General features: G+C 43.2%; 1 protein-coding gene across 2 annotated transcripts; it reads right to left on the reverse strand.

The window, feature by feature from the left end:
• Window positions 1–3174: 3174 nt before the first annotated feature.
• LOC120052374 (bromodomain-containing protein 1-like) lies at window positions 3175–15664 on the reverse strand. 2 transcript variants are annotated; one of them, XM_038999238.1, is made up of 12 exons: window positions 15370–15664; window positions 12572–13944; window positions 12320–12476; window positions 11670–11801; window positions 10482–10610; window positions 10031–10343; window positions 9595–9864; window positions 8952–9434; window positions 8737–8863; window positions 8399–8529; window positions 3458–3606; window positions 3175–3300 (listed from the first exon to the last, which is right to left on the reverse strand). In XM_038999238.1, the coding sequence occupies exons 2-12, from the start codon at window positions 13933–13935 to the stop codon at window positions 3286–3288; spliced, it is 3270 nt and encodes a 1089-aa protein (XP_038855166.1). In that variant the 5' UTR covers window positions 13936–13944; window positions 15370–15664; the 3' UTR covers window positions 3175–3285. The 2 variants fall into 2 exon arrangements, with proteins under 2 accessions (XP_038855166.1, XP_038855165.1); XM_038999237.1 differs by having other exon boundaries at window positions 12308–12476.
• Between the last annotated feature and the right edge of the window lie 6391 nt (window positions 15665–22055).

Below are 22055 nucleotides of genomic sequence, written 5' to 3' on the forward strand. Positions count from 1 at the left end.
TGGCTAATGGCGAACAAGATACGTAAACAATAAACTAAAAGTATAGCTATGATGAATGTAAACAACTGATAGTGTTCAAACACTATATTAACAGATTCCTTTATATAAAGAATATTTTGTGGTTGCATTTAACTGCAGAAAAGTCACTTCCTTGGTAGGTGACGTAAGAGGTCAGCATGTGGGAGAAGTAGGAGCTCAGGATGATAGTTTCCCACTAGGAATTACCAGTTGGAGGGCCGTCAAGTGGATTTATGTGTTCATTCCCACTTCCCACTTGGTTACGAACACAGCATTATTACCTACCTTTGGTATCTTCCAGGTATGGGCAGGGCTATCTGGCAAGGTTATGAAAGTCAGTTTGGGCCAGTGTTATCTTCTCACTATCTGGTGAGTTAGCCTTTCGTTATTTAAAGCAGCTGTCGATGTAGCTTTGCTTTTAGTTAATCACTTAATTTTGTTTTACAATGTTTTTGTATTTCGGTCTTTGGGAGCCTTGCAAGCAAATACATAACTTGCCACGACTCCTTCCACTCTACCAACACCATCTAGCCTCCAGTGCCATACTTTCAAGATTGTGGCCTCTTTCTTACACTACTATCCAACCTTCACATATCTGTTTCATGTCACTTTTGCAGCGTGTCTTTTTGAGACATATTTTTGGTGGTTCTCTGAAGAACAGTTTGACATCTTTGACACAGTCTTGTGGAGAGGTACAATAAGTGTTTATTAGGCTTGTTGCACATGACTCAGCGGTCATGACCTGCCTGTCCCACCCATGACCTGCAGTGTCACTGAATTTCATCAAATACAATGTGGTGCAACTGCATCAGTCGATCGATGTGAACCTTGGGAGGACATTTCCCTTTCCCTAGTGATAGGCTAATGATCAACATACTGTTACAGCGTTTGCTGCCTGACATTGCAGGCCTAGCACTATCCCTCTGCACTGCAGGCATTGTCTTCCTTCCCCAAGCGACGAGGTGGCATGCAGAAATAACGCATTCCAGACTCACCTGCTGGGGTTCTCGCACGTAATTTCACAGCCGTCTGCCCCACACACACGAGAGGGACTGCTGCCGAACTAGCGGATAATTAGCTCAGTCAAAAGTTCTCTGATGAGGCTGATGCTGGGAGATTGATCTTCACGGTTAGTTGACTTTCTCCGGCTCATGCCGCTGCAGCCTTCCTCCCCAAACAATTAGCATCCGATTGAGGGAGATGTCGGCGGTGAGAAGCCCACTGTTTCTGCATGGACTATGTGCTGCTCTGACATACAGTCCTGGAGAAAATAATTATTTTTGCCATGTTCAGCCATTAAAGTAAACATACAAGATCAATGTAAAAGTTTATTATAACACTTATGGTTTTGTAAGGCAATTATCAAGAAAATTTGCATTTAGGCTATTTGATAGCATTGGACAGAAACTTCTAATCTAGATCATGGTTGTACTATCATGTATTAGATGAAGGTGGCAGTAGACATGTGATTTGACCTCTTATATGCGGCCCCTTGGTAAACGTAATTAGAAATTAAATGATCAAGCAGCAGACGTTTGCCATGCCATAGCTCCACCTTGTGGTAGTCTCTGTATGTCTGTTTCATTTCATCAAACACAAAATCCATACAACACAGAAAATCAGTGATTCAATAACATTTTTTTTTATTTTCAGTGTTTTATAAAAATACTGGACTTTGCCAGCATCTACTCCATTGGCTATAATGTGGTTTTCCCAGAGAATAAGACTAGTAAAGTCTATTTATAGAACGTCCATATGAAACTGTATTTTGGGATAAAGAAAAAAATAATTCTACCCACTGCTCCCCAGATCCTCCCAACTGAATAAAATGCCATGGATTCTATTCCCACCTTTAAGATTAGTGCCTCTGGTAAAAAAATTAAAATAAAATATGCAAAAAGGGCCTCTACAGCTGGCTCTTAGTGAGCCATTAGTATCTCTTACGATTCTTTCTATATAAAGTAATGCATATACATTTCTCCTTTACAATAAATTACTACAGGCACAGTCACCCATGGTCATGGTCCCTGTAACACAGTCAAAACCATTGTGTACGAAGACAACGTTTTGCAGGTTATTATTCACCGATCACACACACACCACAAAAGGCAACAAAAAATACATTTTTTTTTTTAAATCTATGAAAATCTGGGCAGCTGATTTTTGGTTGTGTGTGAATGATGCACTTTCAGCTTTTTAAACACTGAAAGCATCTGATGCATACAAGTATAAAGATTTATATAAATATGTACAAAAAAAACAAACACCAATTCCGGTAAAAACATTCTTGTTTTTAAAAACACATTAATGCCAAGAGAAGCTTTTCCATAAACTTCGATAACTTAAGAAACCGTAAAAAAATTTGCTCAAATTAATAACAAAAAAACGTTCAATCAATACAGTATATTTTTTCCCCCTGGTTGAGTCTGTTGTAGCCTAGACTTGCACAGGTTGTAGCACCAGCAAATATTTAATATGCACCATAGTGCTGCCATGAATCACCCCTGCAGTATAAATAGCAAGAAAGTGAACACGCAGTACCAATAATACATGAAAACAGAATAAATTAGTGTCAGGCCTTGTGCAGGTATTTACAGGGTTAAATCCAGGGTTGCTGTAGAGAGTAGATTGGAGTGAGAATCATGATGGCAGTGAAGGTTGCAGCAGTCTTGCAGAACATTACAAGACAGACTCATCTCCGGCACATTCATCACATTAGACCAGTGATTTTCACAAGTCGGTCCTTAGACGCCGTATGAAGGTTTTTGCAGCCGCCAACCCAATTGCTTGAGTTTAGTTGCATAGCTCATAGATTCATTTGAATATACTGCAAGCTACAGTATTTAGAATGGAATAGATTAAAATGGAGCATACGCAGCGTGGAGTCATACCATTTACCCATGAGCAGCTCAGTTAACATAATCAAGACACAAGGTGGAATGAAAACCTGCAACAAGAAACCGTTGGGCTGCTCCTCCACTACAGAGGAGACAGTAAACAATGATGGCTGTGAGGAATACCAGGGCTGCTGTGGAATATCAAGTAAACAGAGTTAAGGAAGGACTCCCCCTAGAGGTGAGGGGGTTGCATGACCAGATTCAGTCCACATCGCAGGGCTCGCTGCTAGGCACATTCCCGACCTGGCTCCGGTGGCTCATGGCGCGCTGGAAGGCGGTCTGCACAGCTTTACGGATGCCAGAGGAGCGGCCCTCCTTCAGTTTGAGCTTGTCCACGGTCTTATTGATACCAAAGGCATCCATCTTGGATCTAGGAAGCCATTGCCTGTCAAATAAAGTGACATAGCATTAGCATTATGCTACATCATATTACCTCTGACTACTACTGGTCCTCAAGAAAACTTGAACCTGGGCATTTAAACGGTTGGCCACGTTAGAAGACTATACAAGTGGCGAACCATAGAAGGGGAGTGTCATCTCACCAACTGTGCTTGTTGTCGAAGAAGTGGACGAGGAAGAGTTTCTCTTCGGACTTGTACTGCATCAGCTCTCCGACTCTGAGGACGTCCAGAGGGGGCAGGGAGACCCCGTGGTGGTGACGCCCCGCCCTCGGCAGCTTGGGGTCTATGATCTGCATTGAGGGGGGGGGGGGTGAGAAAAGTGATTGACTCTAGTGGTCTGAAAACAAGAGGACACAGTGAATCCTGGTGGTGCAGCAGTGGTTCAGATTGTTTGTCAGTTCCGGTCCACCAATCACACTAACAACAAACTACCAAACACGGATGCCATGCTACCCGAGTCACCCGGAAAGCTCTAAGCGATCTGTATTACTCCTCAGCGACTCCTAACACACTCATACCATCCACAACACATTGGAGCTGAGCAGCTTGCTGCATGGGTGAGCACAAACACGAGCTACACCACTTACGATGAGACAAATGGATGGGAAATGAGACATATAGATGGCCAGTCTCTGGGACACAGGCTCTCACTCACCAACGCAGGGTAGGAGGGATATCCACTACATTTTGCCCAAACTAGTTTAAGGGGTTCAGCACTAGAGGACATCCAAATATTTCCGTTGACAACTTCTACGGAAGGATGAATAACGACAAGCAAGTTATGGGGGGGTTCACTGCAAACAGACGAGAATACTACTCTAAAAGCCATGCTCACACTGATAGGGAAAGACAACAGTAGCAAACAAAAACAAGAATGTACGTTCACACACAGGGAAATATTACAGGGCATCAAAATATTGAAATATTGTTAGTCGTATGAATTATGAAACAACACAAGGTCGATGGAGAGGGTAACCATTCTGCAGTTTGAGACCAAGGAGAAGACGACCGAAAACTTCTGAATTATGTATAGGAAGTGGGATTGATTAGTCTGGACAGGGAGACCATTGCTGCCTTAGGGCATGTCAGCTCAGGCCACTGGGACATAAAAAAAAAATCCCAACCATGGCCCCAGTGTGCAAAGAGCCTCAGCTGTCTGCTGTCAAACGAGCTCATGTTCCATGCTCAGACGCAGTCTTGCCAAGAACACAAACTCCTGTCTAAATCAAAATACACTGCTCAAAAAAATAAAGGGAACACTTAAACAACACAATGTAACTCCAAGTCAATCACACTTCTGTGAAATCAAACTGTCCACTTAGGAAGCAACACTGATTGACAATACATTTCACATGCTGTTGTGCAAATGGAATAGACAACAGGTGGAAATTATAGGCAATTAGCAAGACACCCCCAATAAAGGAGTGGTTCTGCAGGTGGTGACCACAGACCACTTCTCAGTTCCTACTTCCTGGCTGATGTTTTGGTCACTTTTGAATGCTGGCGGTGCTTTCACTCTAGTGGTAGCATGAGACAGAGTCTACAAACCACACAAGTGGCTCAGGTAGTGCAGCTCATCCAGGATGGCACATCAATGCGAGCTGTGGCAAGAAGGTTTGCTGTGTCTGTCAGCGTAGTGTCCAGAGCATGGAGGCGCTACCAGGAGACAGGCCAGTACATCAGGAGACGTGGAGGAGGCCGTAGGAGGGCAACAACCCAGCAGCAGGACCGCTACCTCTGCCTTTGTGCAAGGAGGAGCAGGAGGAGCACTGCCAGAGCCCTGCAAAATGACCTCCAGCAGGCCACAAATGTGCATGTGTCTGCTCAAACGGTCAGAAATAGACTCCATGAGGGTGGTATGAGGGCCCGACGTCCACAGGTGGGGGTTGTGCTTACAGCCCAACACCGTGCAGGACGTTTGGCATTTGCCAGAGAACACCAAGATTGGCAAATTCGCCACTGGCGCCCTGTGCTCTTCACAGATGAAAGCAGGTTCACACTGAGCATGTGACAGACGTGACAGAGTCTGGAGACGCCGTGGAGAATGTTCTGCTGCCTGCAACATCCTCCAGCATGACCGGTTTGGTGGTGGGTCAGTCATGGTGTGGGGTGGCATTTCTTTGGGGGGCCGCACAGCCCTCCATGTGCTCGCCAGAGGTAGCCTGACTGCCATTAGGTACCGAGATGAGATCCTCAGACCCCTTGTGAGACCATATGCTGGTGCGGTTGGCCTTGGGTTCCTCCTAATGCAAGACAATGCTAGACCTCATGTGGCTGGAGTGTGTCAGCAGTTCCTGCAAGAGGAAGGCATTGATGCTATGTACTGGCCCGTCCGTTCCCCAGACCTGAATCCAATTGAGCACATCTGGGACATCATGTCTCGCTCCATCCACCAACGCCACGTTGCACCACAGACTGTCCAGGAGTTGGCGGATGCTTTAGTCCAGGTCTGGGAGGAGATCCCTCAGGAGACCATCCGCCACCTCATCAGGAGCATGCCCAGGCGTTGTAGGGAGGTCATACAGGCACGTGGAGGCCACACACACTACTGAGCCTAATTTTGACTTGTTTTAAGGACAATTACATCAAAGTTGGATCAGCCTGTAGTGTGGTTTTCCACTTTAATTTTGAGTGTGACTCCAAATCCAGACCTCCATGGGTTGATGAATTTGATTTCCATTGATAATTTGTGTGATTTTGTTGTCAGCACATTCAACTATGTAAAGAAAAAAGTATTTAATAAGAATATTTCATTCATTCAGATCTAGAATGTGTTATTTTAGTGTTCCCTTTATTTTTTTGAGCAGTGTATATACAGTACCAGTCAAAAGTTTGGACACACCTACCCAGTCCAGGGTTTTTCTTTATTTTTACTATTTTATACATTGTAGAATAATAGTGAAGACAACAAAACTATGAAATAACACATATGGAATCATGTAGTAACCCCCCAAAAAAGTCTTCAAAAAATCAAAATATATTTTATATTTGAGATTCTTCAAAGTAGTCACCCTTTGCCTTGATGACAGCTTTGCACACTTCTCGCATTCTCTCAACCAGCTTCATGAGGTAGTCACCTAGAAAGAATTTTAGTTAACAGGTGTTCCTTGTTAAAAGTTAATGTGGAATTTCTTTCCTTCTTAATGCGTTTGAGCCAATCAGTTGTGTTGTGACAAAGTAGGTGTGGTATACAGAAGATAGCCCTATTTGGTAAAAGACCAAGTCCATATTATGGCAAGAACAGCACAAATAAGCAAAGAGAAAATGACAGTCCATCATTACTTTAAGACATGAAGGTCAGTCAATCCGGAAAATTAAAAAAACTTTGAAAGTTTCTTCAAGTGCAGTTGCAAAAACCATCAAGCGCTATGATGAAACTGGCTCTCATGATGACCGCCACAGGAAAGGAAGACCCAGAGTTACCTGCTGCAGAGGATAAGTTCATTAGAGTTACCAGCCTCAGAAATTGCAGCCCAAATAAATGCTTCACAGAGTTCAAGTAACAGACACATCTGAACATCAACTGTTCAAAGGAGACTGAATCAGGCCATGGTTGAATTGCTGCAAAGAAACCACTTTTATTTTATTTAACTAGGCAAGTCAGTTAAGAGCGAATTCTTATTTACAATGACGGCCTACCCCAGCCAAACCCGGACGATGCTGGTCAAATTGTGCGTCGCCCTAAGGGACTCCCAATCACAGCCGGTTGTGATACAGCCTGGAATCGAACCAGGGTCTGTAGTGACGCTTCTAGCACTAGATGCTGTGCCACCGGGGAGCCCGAAATTCTATTAAAGGACACCAATAAGAAGAAAAGACTTGCCTGGGACAAGAAACATGAGCAATGGACATTAGACCGGTGGAAATCTGTCCTTTGGTCTGATGAGTCCAAATGTGAGATTTTTTGTTCCAACCGCCGTGTCTTTGAGACGCAGAGTAGGTGAACGGATGATCTCCGCCTGTGTGGTTCCCACCATGAAGCATGGAGGAGGTGTGATGGTGCTTTGTTGGTGACAACATTATTTATTTAGAATTCAAGGCACACTTAACAAGCATGGCTCCCACAGCATTCTGCAGCGATACGCCATCCCATCTGGTTTGCCTTAGTGGGACTATTATTAGTTTTTCAACAGGACAATGACACAACAGACCTCCAGGCTGTCTAAGGTCTATTTTACCAAGGAGAGTGGTGGAGTGCTGCATCAGATGATCTGGTCTCCACAATCACCCAACCTCAACCCAATTGAGATGGTTTGGGATTAGTTGGCCTGCAGAGTGAAGGAAAAGAAGCCAACAAGTGCTCAGCATATGTGGGAACTCCTTTAAGACTGTTGGAAAAGCATGCCAGGTGAAGCAGTTTGAGAAAATGCCAAGTGTGCAAAGCTGTCATCGAGGCAAAGGGTGCCTACTTTGAAGAATCTCGAATATTTTTTTATTTGTTTAACACTTTTTTGGTTACTACATGATACCATGTGTTATTTCATATTTGAGGTCTTCATATTATTCTACAATGTAGAAAATAATAAAAAGAAAAGAAAAACCCTGGAATGAGTAGGTGTGTCCAAACCTTTGACTGGTACTGTATATTGTACCAATCTTAGAACTTGTTAACCAGTTGACAAATAAAATCCCCTCTACTTAACCTGGGTACCAGTCTGTGTTAATATTCCAATTATTGCCACTCCTTGTCATGCTAAACAAATGTTTGGTATATGACACAGAGTACATGGAGTGGAATGTTAGCACAAAACTAGTCTGGATTTCAGGCTACCCTCTACTTGCCTAAGCTGAGACTTGCAGTCCATTGGAAGCCAATACATGCACAGGATTCCTTGAGGTTTACTGGCCAATTCGTTTTGGAAAAATTGTAGAATTCCAAATGACTCAGAATAAAGTTTTAAAAAGAAACTAATATGAATACACTTTTGGTGACAGGGCAATGGCAGATGACTATGTTAGCTATTCCAGAAAGAAATGATAAACCGCTACCACAAAAATGGATACATGTATCATTCATAATGTAAGTCCCATCCTGGCCTTTATCTCCTGAAAGTGTGTTTGTGCTAAGAACCAGTGTCTCACCTGCTGCAATCTTAGCGGCTTTGGTGAAGTCCCCATTTCCGATACAGGTGATGAGTGCGTTTTTGTCGTCCACTGTGCTCCTACGTGCCACGGATGGCCTTCCTTTCCCACTTTTTGGCACGCTGACCGTGCTGCAGGAAACAAAGGGAAACTAATGTGCCAATAGTGCAACATCCTGCCTTTGACCACAGACGGCTCTTAGAGCAGACGCTGGATATAAATGCTAACATGGCACTGTGATGTAGGCCCACTGCCTATCCTGTACCTGGTACTACACAGTAGAGTGCTGCAGGCAGAGAGGCTGAATTATTGCTAATGTGCTGAGGTGACAATCATACCTGGTGCTACACAGCACGCTGCCGCTAGGGGAGATGCTGGACTCGGAGGTGCAGCGCCTGCGAGGCTCCATCGGCCTAATGGGGCTGGTTTCAAGCTCCGGCTCGACAACAAATCCATTAGCTAGTCCTGGAGACAAGAAAAAAATCTCCATTACATTTTGCATGGGGGAAAAAATATGATTTTTTGATTATTTCAATTTAACACTGGGCTATACCTGTGTCAAGACGCTTGATGGGGGATTCCTCCTCATCCTGGTCACAGTCTCCACAGGCACTGTGGGTCCTCTTCCTGGGTAGGAGGAGAGTCTCCAGGCGAGGAATGACCACTGAGAGGAAGGTTTTGGTGCCCAGCAGTGGGCAGCCGAGCTGATGCTCAGCTGTCCTTGGGGGCTTCTGCGGGCTGGCATTCTTGGACTTGCGAAAGAGCACATTGGTCCGCCTGTTACCCATGCTAGAGGGCTCTGCGAGCGTGGAGGTGGCCCCAACACTAAGGTGACTGTCGGAGACCAGCGGGTTAGAGATGTGCCCGTTGAGGGTATCCCGGGGTACTGAGGTAGCGGTCTTGACACCGTTGCACTTGAAAGTCTTCTGGCTCTTGATGGGCTTGAGCATGGGAGGTTCTGCATGACTGTCTGAGTTGAGAAGTGGCGGCGACGAGTTCAACGGCTCTAGTTTCGGTGGGAGCAAAGACTCCCCTTCTATACAACCAAGACAAAATCACAGTAGGAAATGAAAACATCCTGACATGTAGAACAAGCAAGCCTTAGCTAATAGCCTACAGTTTATCAAATGAGACATCAAAGCAAGGAGAAAGCATTATTGAACCAATTCTTTGCTTTTAGACCACCTGGTACATACCCTCTTCCTGTGTGCTGTGTCGAGTGGGGGGCAGTGGTTTCTCCTCAGTCTCTGCTGGTTTCGGTTCAGAGGGGGCGGCAGCGGGGCGTCGCGTCTTTAGGTATATCTCGCTGCGAACATCTGTGATGGTCTTTTTGAGCAGCTTCAGTCGCTTGCTGCGAGACGGACTGGACTTCATGGCACTGCTCATGTCCAGCTTCTCCAGCAGCTCTTTCAGTTGCCCTTCCAAAGACATGTGCTGACGGTTGGCTGGGTTTAGTATCTGGTCCACTGCAAGATACACAAACAACAACTTGATTGGCTGAGCTCAGTTGTGGCCCCATTCCAAAATGCTATAGTACCATAAATCAATAGTTGGATTCAGCAAAGGGTATTTAGTTGATTTGGCTGTGGACCGATTAATATAGAAGTAAACATATGTAGACCATGTTCTTACCATCGTCCCAGGAGAAAGGGGAAGGAGCCTCCACCTTTGGCTGCTCAGGAAGGTGCATCCCGCTGGCAAAGTCAAAGCCGATTCGCTCAGCCTCCCGACGAGTCTTCCTGAGGATGGCCCCGCCTCGGTCTTGCAGACGCAGACCGGCCTTGTAGAAGAACGTGTCCTTGGCGTTGTACTTCATGCAGTTGAATATGATCTGATCGAAGTCAGCCTCAAACTCCACCAGGCTCTTGTAGCCGTGGGCATCAATGCGCTTCCTCATGGTGGAGAAGTCCATTGGATTCTTGATGTGGTCCAAGTAGTCAGGCACCTGAGAGGGATGGGGAGATGGCAAACAAAACATGATGCTGATAGAAAGGGTACCCAAAGAATGAATTAGAACCATATGGTACCATTTGTTTTTAATCTGTGAAAGTAACATTCTATTGTGGGGTGTGGGGGACCTTACCTCGTTAACGCTGACAGGCTGGGCAAAGATCTTGGCTGGGTCCTTCTCCTGAAGCTGGTCCAGTACGGCTCGAAGTAGAATATTTAAAGGTGTGAGCTGTACCTCTAGAACAGACTGTTGGAGCTTCATCTGAAAGGGGACAGAACACAAAGCTGTAGCAGTATACTAATATTTACTACGGCTTCCAACAACCAATCCTAAAGCCGTTTCAACAACAAGCTAGGTTTCCATCCAATTGGCGACAGATTTTCATGCAAATATTCTAAAATATGCATAAAGAAAATATGCGCATTTTCCCACCAGTGGTGTGTTTTCACCAAACGGACTCATTGAGCATAACAATCAGCGCTTGATGTAGTGCACAATTTTTTTTAACATTTTCACAAAGTTTTCATGTACCAAATAAAAATCTAAAGTTCGTGTTTCCATCGCATTTCACTCTACCGATAGTTTTGTCACAAAAACTGTTGCGTTATATAGCAAATGTGCCTTCTCTGGTCTTGGAACATGCGCGCTAGCCAAGACCTCACCAATACAGTGCAGGAAGGCTGTGCAGGTAGGCTATGCATAAAGAATGCATACATAATGAGATTCGTATGGATATGAGTGAGAATATTTTTTATTTGTCAAACAGCAGTCAACCATCGATCATCATGTCACCAGAATCAGACCGTCAATATTTATTGGAAAGTAGCATCAAGACCACTGTGCACTTTCACCACCCTGTGAATTTCATCATAAGTTATTTCATCTGTAGCCTAATAAACCGCATGCTTTCCCGAGTTGTATTGGGGGGACCACACACACCATATCATCTTACTTCGATATGGTGGTTTTTATATCAATATTTGTGCATAAAAAGGCATTTCCATCACCATTTCTCATAATTAATTTTACAGACACAAAAAGATCCTACCATGTCGAACAAAAAAATGATATTTCGGTATTTCTAAAATTGTACTGAAACGTCCGGTTTCCATTACAGCTGTCGTGATTTTTATTTGATTGTACTCAGTATGACTCGCATAAAAACTGTAGATTCAAACATGGTTACAGATTATTTCAAAAGGAGATGAAATTCATTTTACCACATTTTATTTATAGGAGGGCTCACAACTATCCATTGATATGCTGTCACAAACGTTCTAATTTCACTACCGTGGAAAATAAGAAACCAATTCTCTGTACCTCCTCTCTCTTTAGCTTCTCCCTCTTCCTGATCAGTTCTAGCAGTAGGCGAGCTCGCTCCAGGTCTTGGCGTAGGCGGTGCCATTCCTTTAGCTGCTCCTTCATCGCTTGATTATCCTCCACCCTGCTGTCCTGTAACATCAGAGTCCAAAAAGGCATTTTAATGTACATTCACAAGACATAAATCTCAGGTAAAGGGGGGCAGAAAATGACAAGGCGCTACCTTCAATGGACACTGGTGGAGAGCCATTTTGAATATGGCTCTGACTAAAATAAACTAGGCTAATTTGAATTACATCTCTTCTCTTTTTTGTAGTATATATTGAACTGAATGGCCCATCTCAATTTATATGTGTAATATTATGTAGTGTCATGTATATTATGCATTTTATTTGTTGTGTTTTGTTTCCTCTTTGGAACCTAATAAAACACCATTATAATACCAAAACGTTTGATAAAACGGTGCAAACACAGGAAACTGCTCCATATTTATCAAATCAACTATTAGCCTGCTTTATTTTGATTTCCGAGTGTGGGAGAAAGGTTTTAAAACACAAGAAAAGTAATTTTTAAAGCAGACACGATTCTCTATCTCGAGGATTTGGATACCATGAAAGTTACTGAACAATTAAACTGACCACTGGACTGACCAGCGGCTCTGGTTTGGGGACCTGGGTGTTAGCCTGTAGCCGCCTGATCAGCGGAACGCCCTTCCTTGACTGTCTCTTCAGCATCCAGTAGCTCAGGACCCGCTCCACAAACACCTTCTTCTTCTGGACAGACACTTGATTGAGGATTGTGTCAAAACTGGGGGGGGGGGCATATGTTAGCATTGGTCATTTAGGAAAATATTTAGAAACATTTGATTGGTAGACAAATGAAGTAAAAAATAATATGCCTACCTGCTGGGGGTTATACTAGGCCCAGGTGCAGCAGGAGCCTCTTCCTCTACCTCAGGCACCACCACTATTATCTTACTCTTCTTCAGCCACCCTTTTAACCTCCTCCTCCCTCTTTTGTCACCCCTCTTGTGACAGACACCGTTTTTAGCGTGGCCTTCCTCGTAGATAGCAAGGGGTCTCCGGGTGCACCCTTTAGGAGTGTGAGCGCAGCAGAAGGCTGTCTTCTTCACAGAGAAAGTGGGCGAACCGGTCTCTGTGAATTCCTTGACAGGCTCCATTTTCATGTAGAGGCCGGCCTTTTGGGCACAGCTGACATGAAAGGCTGTGTAACAGTTAACCTTGTGGCACTGGATGCAGGCCCCGGCACCCTTCTCCTTGCAGAGGTAGCAGGTGAGCTTCCAGCGGGCGGGCGGAATATTGCTGACACCGTCGATGGGCTCGATGAAGACCGTGTCAGAGAAGCCCACCTCTGGCACCCACAGGGCACACACCACGTGGCCCCAGCGGTCATCGTCCGTCTTTTTCAGGGCGCCGCCCTTGTTGGGGCAGAAGACACACTCAGCGGGCCGTGAGGGGCACTGGAGGCAGTGGCGACACAACCACTGGCCCTCTGGGATGTAGGGAACACCGTAGCACTCCTGGTGCACGGCCATGTTGCAGGAGTCACAGAAGAGAATAACATTGCTGTCCTGGCCGTCTCCGTCCATGCAGATGCAGCAGACAGCGTCCTCGTCGATGAGGGACTGGGGGTCACTCCGGCCCTTGCTGTCAAAGAAGGACTCCTTCTCAAAGCGATCCATAAGGAACTCAAAGAGGTTCTGGGACACCTGGCTGATACCCTCACTTTTCCTCTTGTCGTTGAGTAGATCCAGCCAGGCGTAGTCCTCCTCATCCATGTCGTATTCCACCTCCTCATCCAGCTCTTCGGCCGTCTTCTCACAATACATATAATAGATGGAGGGCCTCCGAGACACTGCGGGAAGGTTGTACTCCACAGTGCGGAACTTGGGTTCCAAGAGGGCGCTCCCTTGCGGGTCAGCGCCATGTGTGGTGGTGAGGGCAGTGCCCCTCTTCTGCTGGTTGTCTTTGAGTCTCACCGAGCGCACCAGGACTAGCTGGGGCTTCTCGTTGTTCTCCTTGTTGCTGTTGCACTCCATGATCTCTTGGGCCGTGGGGTCATCATCGGTGATGACATCCAACTTGTCATAGATGCTGATCCTGTGCACACGGCCATCTATCTCCAGGTCCACCATGCGCTGGGCCTGGGCGTAGGTCAAGGTCTCCTTGTTCGGTGAGGGTTTGATGGGAGAGGGGGGCCTCTGGGGCGTGGACATGCGATTATGATGCCGTACTTTTTTCTTCATCTTGAAGAGCTAAAGAACCAGCAAAAAAAATAAAAAATTGATTGAAATTGCACTTGGGGCAATACCAACCAAGATTGTAATGAATCATTAGCCAGCCACAATTTCCATTTCTTGGTTTCAGTTGTGTCTACTATTCTGACATAACAAGACAATTCATTAACAAGACAATGCCTAGTCCCGAATGTGGCGATGTTTTCCATTGTGCAGCATTGTTAGTCCCGAATGTGGCTATGTTTTCCATTGTGTACAGCATAACCATGTACATTTACATGGATGTAGAACAAACTAAACGTCCCTTGTCTGTCACCCATGTTTAATCAAATTATATTTTAACTTACTCTGACGATTTATTGTCCGTGGGGTTGCTCATTCAGCTGGTCGACATTAGACGAAATATCCACAGGGAAGTATTATTAAACAGACTACAACATGTGTGTCTCTGTGTGCAGAAATAATATTGTTTGCTCGTGACCTAAGGCACGTGCACAAGACGGAAGTACATGCAAGTGATGGATTTATACTAACCCAAGTCTAGCAGGTGTTTACATGGTTTAGCGAATGTGCCAGAAATGTCAATGGTAATACCTGCGCTATTAAAAGTCGGTTAAATAATACTATCCTGTGGATATTTTCCCTCAAATTTCGACCAGCTGAATGTCCAATCACACAAACAACCGGTAGAGTAATATCACATGTAATTGTAGTCAACATTCTGGGTTGTAAGAAAACGTGTCAAGTTTCTGATCTTTTTTCAGACTAAGTTATACAAATAAGTATATCAGTAAATCAGTATATCAGTAAATCAGTCTGATTAATTAGGCAACCATTAGCTACCCTGGTTAACGTTAGTCAACTGTCAAAAAAAATAACATATAGCTAGATAATGTTAGCTAACTTACTAACTTGGCAATGCTAAGTTGTGCTAGTTAGCATTAGCTAGTTAACTGCTTAAACAAGTCACAATTAGATAGCTACTTTAAAGCAATGGTAGGTGCCGTTGTAGCTATTAGGCTAGCTGGCTAGAAGTTAACTGGTTAACGTTCGCTAGGCTAACTTAGCGTAAAGCCAGTTTGTGGCTAGCAAATTAGCTAGATTCCGAGCTAACGCAGTAACTACTGAGCAAACTAACGTTAGCTTCAATTTGTTGAACGTTGAGCAAGGCATAAATATCATATGTATATGAAGCCAGGAGAGGGAGATCCCGTAAAAGCACAGCGCCAGCAGTCTCACTTACTAGAAAGAGTTAGCTAGCTAAGACAGTTCGTTCACAATACGCCAAGAGGGAAATATGGCGTCGGACTAAACAAGAATCCGAGTCCATTCGTTAAAGTTATACATTTTCCCCACTAGCATGTATAATTCATTTATATAAATTATTTTAGGTCGGTCTAAAAAGCATGCGTGTGTGTGGATAGGAAATTTGGCTATATCTACCTTTGTATTTTCAGTAATTCTGCTTTTGAAAACAGCAGCGCTTGCAGGCAATGGCGCCGAAGTAGCCTGCGCAGAGCAGCAGCAGTAAATCCACACACAATCCTCTCATCCAACGGGCACCGCTCGAGCAGTTTTGAATTATAAATTTGAAAGATACCAAGAGGTATCCACGACGACTGTCTAAATTCCAAATTCGATTCTATTTCAAACATAAATATTTCGGGAAAGCCACCAAATACTAGCTAATGTCCTTTTTCAACTGGCTAATAATCAGTAACTAGCAAGCTGCCCCTGGTTTCTTTTCCCCAACAACAATGCGGTTGTGCAATGTGCAGCGACTCCATAGAGATGGATAGAGCACGCTAGTTCCCAAAATCTAGTTTTAGCATGGGCAGCGCTTTCTACTTTAAGTTTTATTGGCGAATCGCAACCAACTGACAGGTGCATACGGCGCCACATACTGTACTGGATTGTGAGGCCGGTCTCGATCTATCTATACCACTATATTCTCCTAACTAACCCTTAATTTCTAATAATATATAATAATTCCCTTCAAGCCTCACTACTCCCATCAGCCCCACCCCAAATACCTCCCATCACTCCCACCCAAAATACCACCCACTCCACATTCCTGTCCAACCTCTCTGACCATATCAAACAACCTCTCCGTTTCTACTTCATACATTTCACAAAATAATAATACATGTTCAACCGTTTCTTCTACCATACATCCATTACACATTCCAGTACCAATTTCAAAGATGAATTAAATCACTTATTCCCTTATCTCATCCTACACCAAATAACCTCCTACCTTCTCTTCTCATTATATGACACTATCTCCCATACAGATTTCCTTGCACTATAAAAATGTCTGCCCTTACTACTTTCATCCCATTGTCTCTGCCAGCAATCATAACACATTTTTCAGGATCAATGTTTTTATTTCCCCTCTACCCAACTACACCTGTATATGCACAATATCATTTTTCACTGCTCTTTTTGCTATTATATCTACGATATAATTTCCATAAACACCTGTATGAGCCGGAATCCAACAGAACAGAATTTCAATACCATTTCTTTGTAACCCTAATAACAGCATCATTCTTTCTAACCATAAATCGTCACGTTCTGACTTTCCAGATCTTAAACTACACAAAAGTGATGCAGAGTCCCAACATATTACTACTCTTCTTGGTTGCACCTCCTCTGTCCATTGCAATCCAACAATTATCGCAACCATTTCTGTTGAATATACAGATAAATCATTAGTCTCTTGCATAGATTAACATCAAACTCAGGAATAAGTACAACTGCTCATGTGTTCCCATTCAGGGGATCCTTTGAACCTACTTTATACACTGCAAGACAATAATACAACTGATTACTAATATATTGATACACTATTGTTTCTACATTATCTTCTTCACACCATTGTTTATTTTCTTCTGTCATGTTGATTCTGTCATGCTAAGATCAACATGTGGTCTTGTATAAAACCATTGCGACACATTTCCTATTGCCATAGATGGCCCTATAACAATATCTCCAGAGTCCATAGTGGCATTTCCCCAGTATCTAATATGCATATCCTTGCTTCAGGTCCTGAGGTACAGGCAGTTAGATTTGGGTATGTCATTTTAGGGGAAATTCAAAAAACAAAAATGGTATTATCCTTAAGAGGCTATCCTTAAGGGATAGTGGCATTTCCCCAGTATCTACTTGTAAAGCCTCAACCGGTGTAGTTTTAAATGCACATCCTGAGTGGCCTCACTTGCATCCTATCAAGGCGCAACAGTGATGTAAAAGCCGCAGAACCATATACAAAGCACCCATAATCTACGGACGATCTCATCAAAGTACGATAAATATTCAGTAAAAACTGCCTATCTGCTCCCCTAATCATCACCAACTATTGTCCTCATGAGATTCAATACTTTCTTACATTTAGTCTCAATACCTGTCAGATTTTCATCAAACCATAGCCCCAAATACTTAAATTCTGTTACCCTTTCCATTCGTTCTCCAGATAATAAAACATCTTCCTTAATCTTTTTGTTAGCGAACAACATATGGCAAGATTTAGCATTCCTCTACTGCTTCCATTTTCTCTATTACATATATTACATACATATATTACATCTATTACATACATATCCTTCCCCTTTTCCAAATGGCACCATCATCTGCATATAACGCTGCCCCTATACCCTGTCCAATATTCCCAAAGATATCATCAATCAACGTGAATAAGATAGGACTAATAGCACTACCCTGTGGAGTTCCATTTTCCACCTCATATTCTGGGCAATGTCATTGAGGACAGTTTGAAGTAGTCAACTGGGTGGGACTTCCTGTGTTGAGGAAGTATCACATCATAGGAGGTTGGTGGCACCTTAATTGGGAAGTGGAATCAAACACATGGTTTCCACACTATGTGTTTGATGCCATTCAATTTGCACCATCCTCCCCTCAGCAGGATAACAATTCCATCCAGGTCATCAGCCAATTAGTTATACTTATGAGCAAACATTCCATAACTGGTCACCAATCTTTTTTTAACTAGACAAGTCAGTTAAGAACAAATTCTTATTTACAATGACAGCCTACCAGAGAACAGTCTTGTTCAGGGGCAGAACAACAGATTTTTTACCTTGTCAGCTCAGGGATTCAATCCAACAACCTTTCAGCTCTAACCACGAGGCTACCTGCCACCCCCTTTTTTTATTTTACCTTTATTTAACTAGGCAAGTCAGTTAAGAACAAATTCTTATTTTCAATGACAGCCTACCAGAGAACAGTCTTGTTCAGGGGCAGAACGACAGAATTGTACCTTGTCAGCTCGGGGTTTCGAACTTGCAACCTTTCAGTTACTAGTCCAACGCTCTAACCACCTTTGCTTTATACCTGTTCAAACAACACCAGGTGGCAGAATCCACCCTTTCAGTTTGTTTACCAACTCATAGAATTAGTAGAAGAAAATGTACTACTTCAAAATGAAGTATCGCTATGAGCGGCTCCAGCTGAGCCGCTCATAGCGATAGTTAAGAGGATCCAACATGTTATCTGTCCTAACATGGCATCTGTGAGAGCATAGGCAGCGCCATGGTTTCCACTAGTTACAACAGCCACAAAGTCAAAATTGTCTATAACAAATTAGGAAAATTAAACTGTACTTTTTGGTCTTAATTTAAGCAAAAATCAGGAAGTTGTGAGGGTGAAGAAAATGGTCTGTTCGACATTGCAGCCGAATGTTCATGCGACTCCCGACTGACTGATCCACAAATCACCTTGCTTCATAAATAACTGCTGGCTATTATTTGTAGATCAGTCAATCAGTCACTATTTACCCACAATGCATCATGGATTTGATGCTCTCGAAAATGGTAATTGAGAACGTCCCAGTTGTGGTGCTGGGGGGGTGGGTCGTCACTAGTTACCACAGCCACAAAGTCATAAACCCAGCCTATTTCTTACATTTCTCTTCTCCACAATGTTATTTTAAACCTAACCTTAAACCCAACCTTAACCACACTGCTAACCTTATGTCTAACCCTTACCTTACATTAATACAAAAAAGCACCATTTTACGATATAGCCCATTTTTACTTTGTGGCTGTGGTAACTGGTGACAACCAGTAGGGAGCGCTTTCTTCTTGGGAGTAGGCCACTGTGCTTGGTATGTCGATCATGGAAAAACCAAGCCCCACGTGGCTCACAAGAATTTCCCACAAAGGCCTAGGGTGGCAGGTCGCCTATCCCAAGGTTTGAATCCCAAATGCGATAGGAGAATCTGATGGGGAGTGAGCCAGCAACTGGAGGGCTCTCCACTAACCTTTCATCCCAAATGTAATGCGCTCAGGGATAATAGTACAAAAAAAAAAGGACATTTAAAAAAATGAACTATGATTTTCGTCAAAAGCCCTCTCCCTATAGTTTTTGACAACTGAATTGCTTGTTCCAGATATTATCCCCAATAATGTAAATCTAAATGTCATGATGTATATCTATAAATTAACTGTCCTCAAACAACAAATCAAGCAAAATTGCTTTTTGTCCCTTGTAGTAGTTGTCACGCAAACACACAGTTGATATTGGTGTTGCAAATGCCTGTACGGCAAGAATTAAGATTTGTATTATTTTATTATTAAAAAAAATAAATGATGAGCGTTTGTCTTTTTGGACTCGTCTCCTTCGATCCTTCTGTGCTGTGTGCACTGTGCACCTTCCCACTCGCACACAGACACCAAGCCCCTCCCCCTGCAACAACAAATACGAAAGATCTCTTCTTCCTCTCTGACAGCAAGCAGTTTCAACTCGCTATTTACATTTGATGTTTGGTCCAACAGAATCAGTCGATACCTCTTCTATCTACACCCTTTTTATGTCTCAACTGCCAAAATGTAAAATAGAGCAGAACCTACTAAAACAGGATTATCAATGAACATGATTGTAGAAAATAAGGTTCAGTTTCTGTCGCGCGCAGAAAACGTAAACAAACCAAAAAATTGATTATTTCCGGAATGGCCATAAATGTGAAAAAAATCTAGGTATGACATTTAATATATATCGCCCCGCCCTACGGATGTTCAGTATTTGCACACCAGTATTTCTACTTGCACATCATCTGCACATCTATCACTCCAGTGTTAATTTGCTAAATTGTAATTACTTCGCTACTATGGCCTATTTATTGCCTTACCTCCTCACGCCATTTGCACACACTGTATTTTTATATCGTGTTATTGACTGTACGTTTGTTTATTCCATGTGTAACTCTTTGTTTTTGTTTGTGTCGCACTGCTTTGCTTTATCTTGGCCAGGTCGCAGTTGTAAATGAGAACTTGTTCTCAACTGGCCTACCTGGTTAAATAAAGGTGAAATGAAAAAATAAAATAACATTTCCTCCGATGCAAAGAATTGTGAAGAATATATTAATTCCCAATGATGGCCACCATGTGGCACTATAACAAAATAAAAAGGTCGCAGTTGTAAATGAGAGCTTGTTCTCAACTGGCCTGCCTGGTTAAATAAAGGTGAAATGAAAAAATAAAATAACATTTCCTCCGATGCAAAGAATTGTGAGGAATATATTAATTCCCAATGATGGCCACCATGTGGCACTATAACAAAACAAAAAGGTATCCATTCTCTTTGAAATGAACCATCCCATTGTAAACTAGGACCAGAGTTGGCATTTATCAAAGAACCAGAACAAGGAATTTTTCAATGTGGACAAATTGACAGATGCTACCTTTAACATAATCTTAACTCCAGTCCACCTGGTAATGATGCATTTTGTGAAATACCTGCTAGTTTCACAGTGCTCTGATTCGTCACCAACGTAATCTAAATGGAGTTCATTCAGGTTACAACAAGTTCCTCTGCACTATTCATAAAAGAAAGATGACACCTGCTCTACAGAGAGAATGTTCACAAAAGGAGGTATTGAAAGGGCAAGGAACAACGTGTTCCCTGATTCTGGGACAGAGCACAGGGCTCGTGTGTGTATTCTATGGTCTGACTGCCAGTGCAGTTGTGGTGCAGGTGGTCAATTAAGGTCAGGATGACCATGAAAACCACACTGGCTTACCAAGACCAAGGACATTTACATGACATTCTTTCCCATTACAATTTTACAAGCTGTTTAATTCATCTTTTCAATAAGAAGGTAACCGGCTCGAAATAGAAACATTGTCGAATCAGAACATGAACAAAGGAAAGAACCTTTATTAATGCAGACCCAGAGTTTATTTGTAGGTTTTAATGTTGTTTTTATTGGCAACTGGGAAATTGCATCAACGTGATCAAAAGTGTTTAAAACAGAAACAAATGTGTGTAAACAAAAGATGATGGAAACGTTGTACTGACTGGGGGTGTGTCAGGCTTGTTGCCATGGTGTGTCTGGATGTTTCAGGAGGAGAACTGCTTATTTTCCTTGGTTGTTTTGAAGGAGCAGAGGGATTCGAGAGGTAGTGCTGATGCATACCAAAGAATCTCCTGGCGTGAATGAAACTCCTGAGTTGAGAGAGGGGCTGGGGGTCAGGATGGGGGCAACCTGAGATGAACTCCCCAGCTCTCGTTGGCCTTAGCTGGTGATGATGGTAGCGGGACAGAGGCCAGGAAAACAGCAGGCCCTGTGCTTCCAGTTAGCCTCCTTGACCTGTGATGATCACAAACACACAGCCCCTTCCGCTCTAATGTGCTCTCTCCCTTCCGCCTCCATCAGCATTATTCCACTCTAAATCACTGTCAATAAAGTCTCACAAAGTAAAGCTCTTTCAAAGTCTTAGGCGGAGAAAATAACAGCTATGGTTTACTTTGATGTAAAAAAAAGTGTGGTTTAGTATGTCAAGGGGTTTCCCATACTTCCTAAGCTGAATAGTGTCACTGTAGGATATAAAACCACCCAACGTTTATGTTGGAGGTTCCCAGATTGGAAGATCTAAAGCAGATCTAATTGGATCGAGAATCTGTTGGGCAATGTTTGTTCAGTTGACTTTCATCTTGTCTTTGAACTACGAATTCTCACTGATCAACAGGTGCACGAAGGATTGGTCCAATGTGAACCCGATGCTGTCGTTTGTCTTGGATATCCTTGTTTGGCTGTTTTCCTTGAGGTCTGTTTACAATAAACCTTGTACCCACAAGACAGAGAGGGACAACCACTGTACTTAGGCAGA

Source organism: Salvelinus namaycush, chromosome 8 (genome assembly GCF_016432855.1).
Source record: "Salvelinus namaycush isolate Seneca chromosome 8, SaNama_1.0, whole genome shotgun sequence".
Lineage (NCBI taxonomy): Eukaryota > Metazoa > Chordata > Actinopteri > Salmoniformes > Salmonidae > Salvelinus > Salvelinus namaycush.

What these genes read in the sequence shown, in the direction of transcription:
- LOC120052374 (XM_038999237.1), bottom strand. Translation starts at nt 13,935, where the DNA reads ATGAAGAAAAAAGTACGGCATCATAATCGCATGTCCACGCCCCAGAGG. An exon ending in CCCTTTCTCCTGGGACGATG is followed by an intron (nt 9,865 to 10,030) that starts GTAAGAACATGG and finishes TGTATCTTGCAG; the next exon opens with TGGACCAGATACTAAACCCA. An exon ending in AGCCGCTAAGATTGCAGCAG is followed by an intron (nt 3,607 to 8,398) that starts GTGAGACACTGG and finishes CCCTCAATGCAG; the next exon opens with ATCATAGACCCCAAGCTGCC.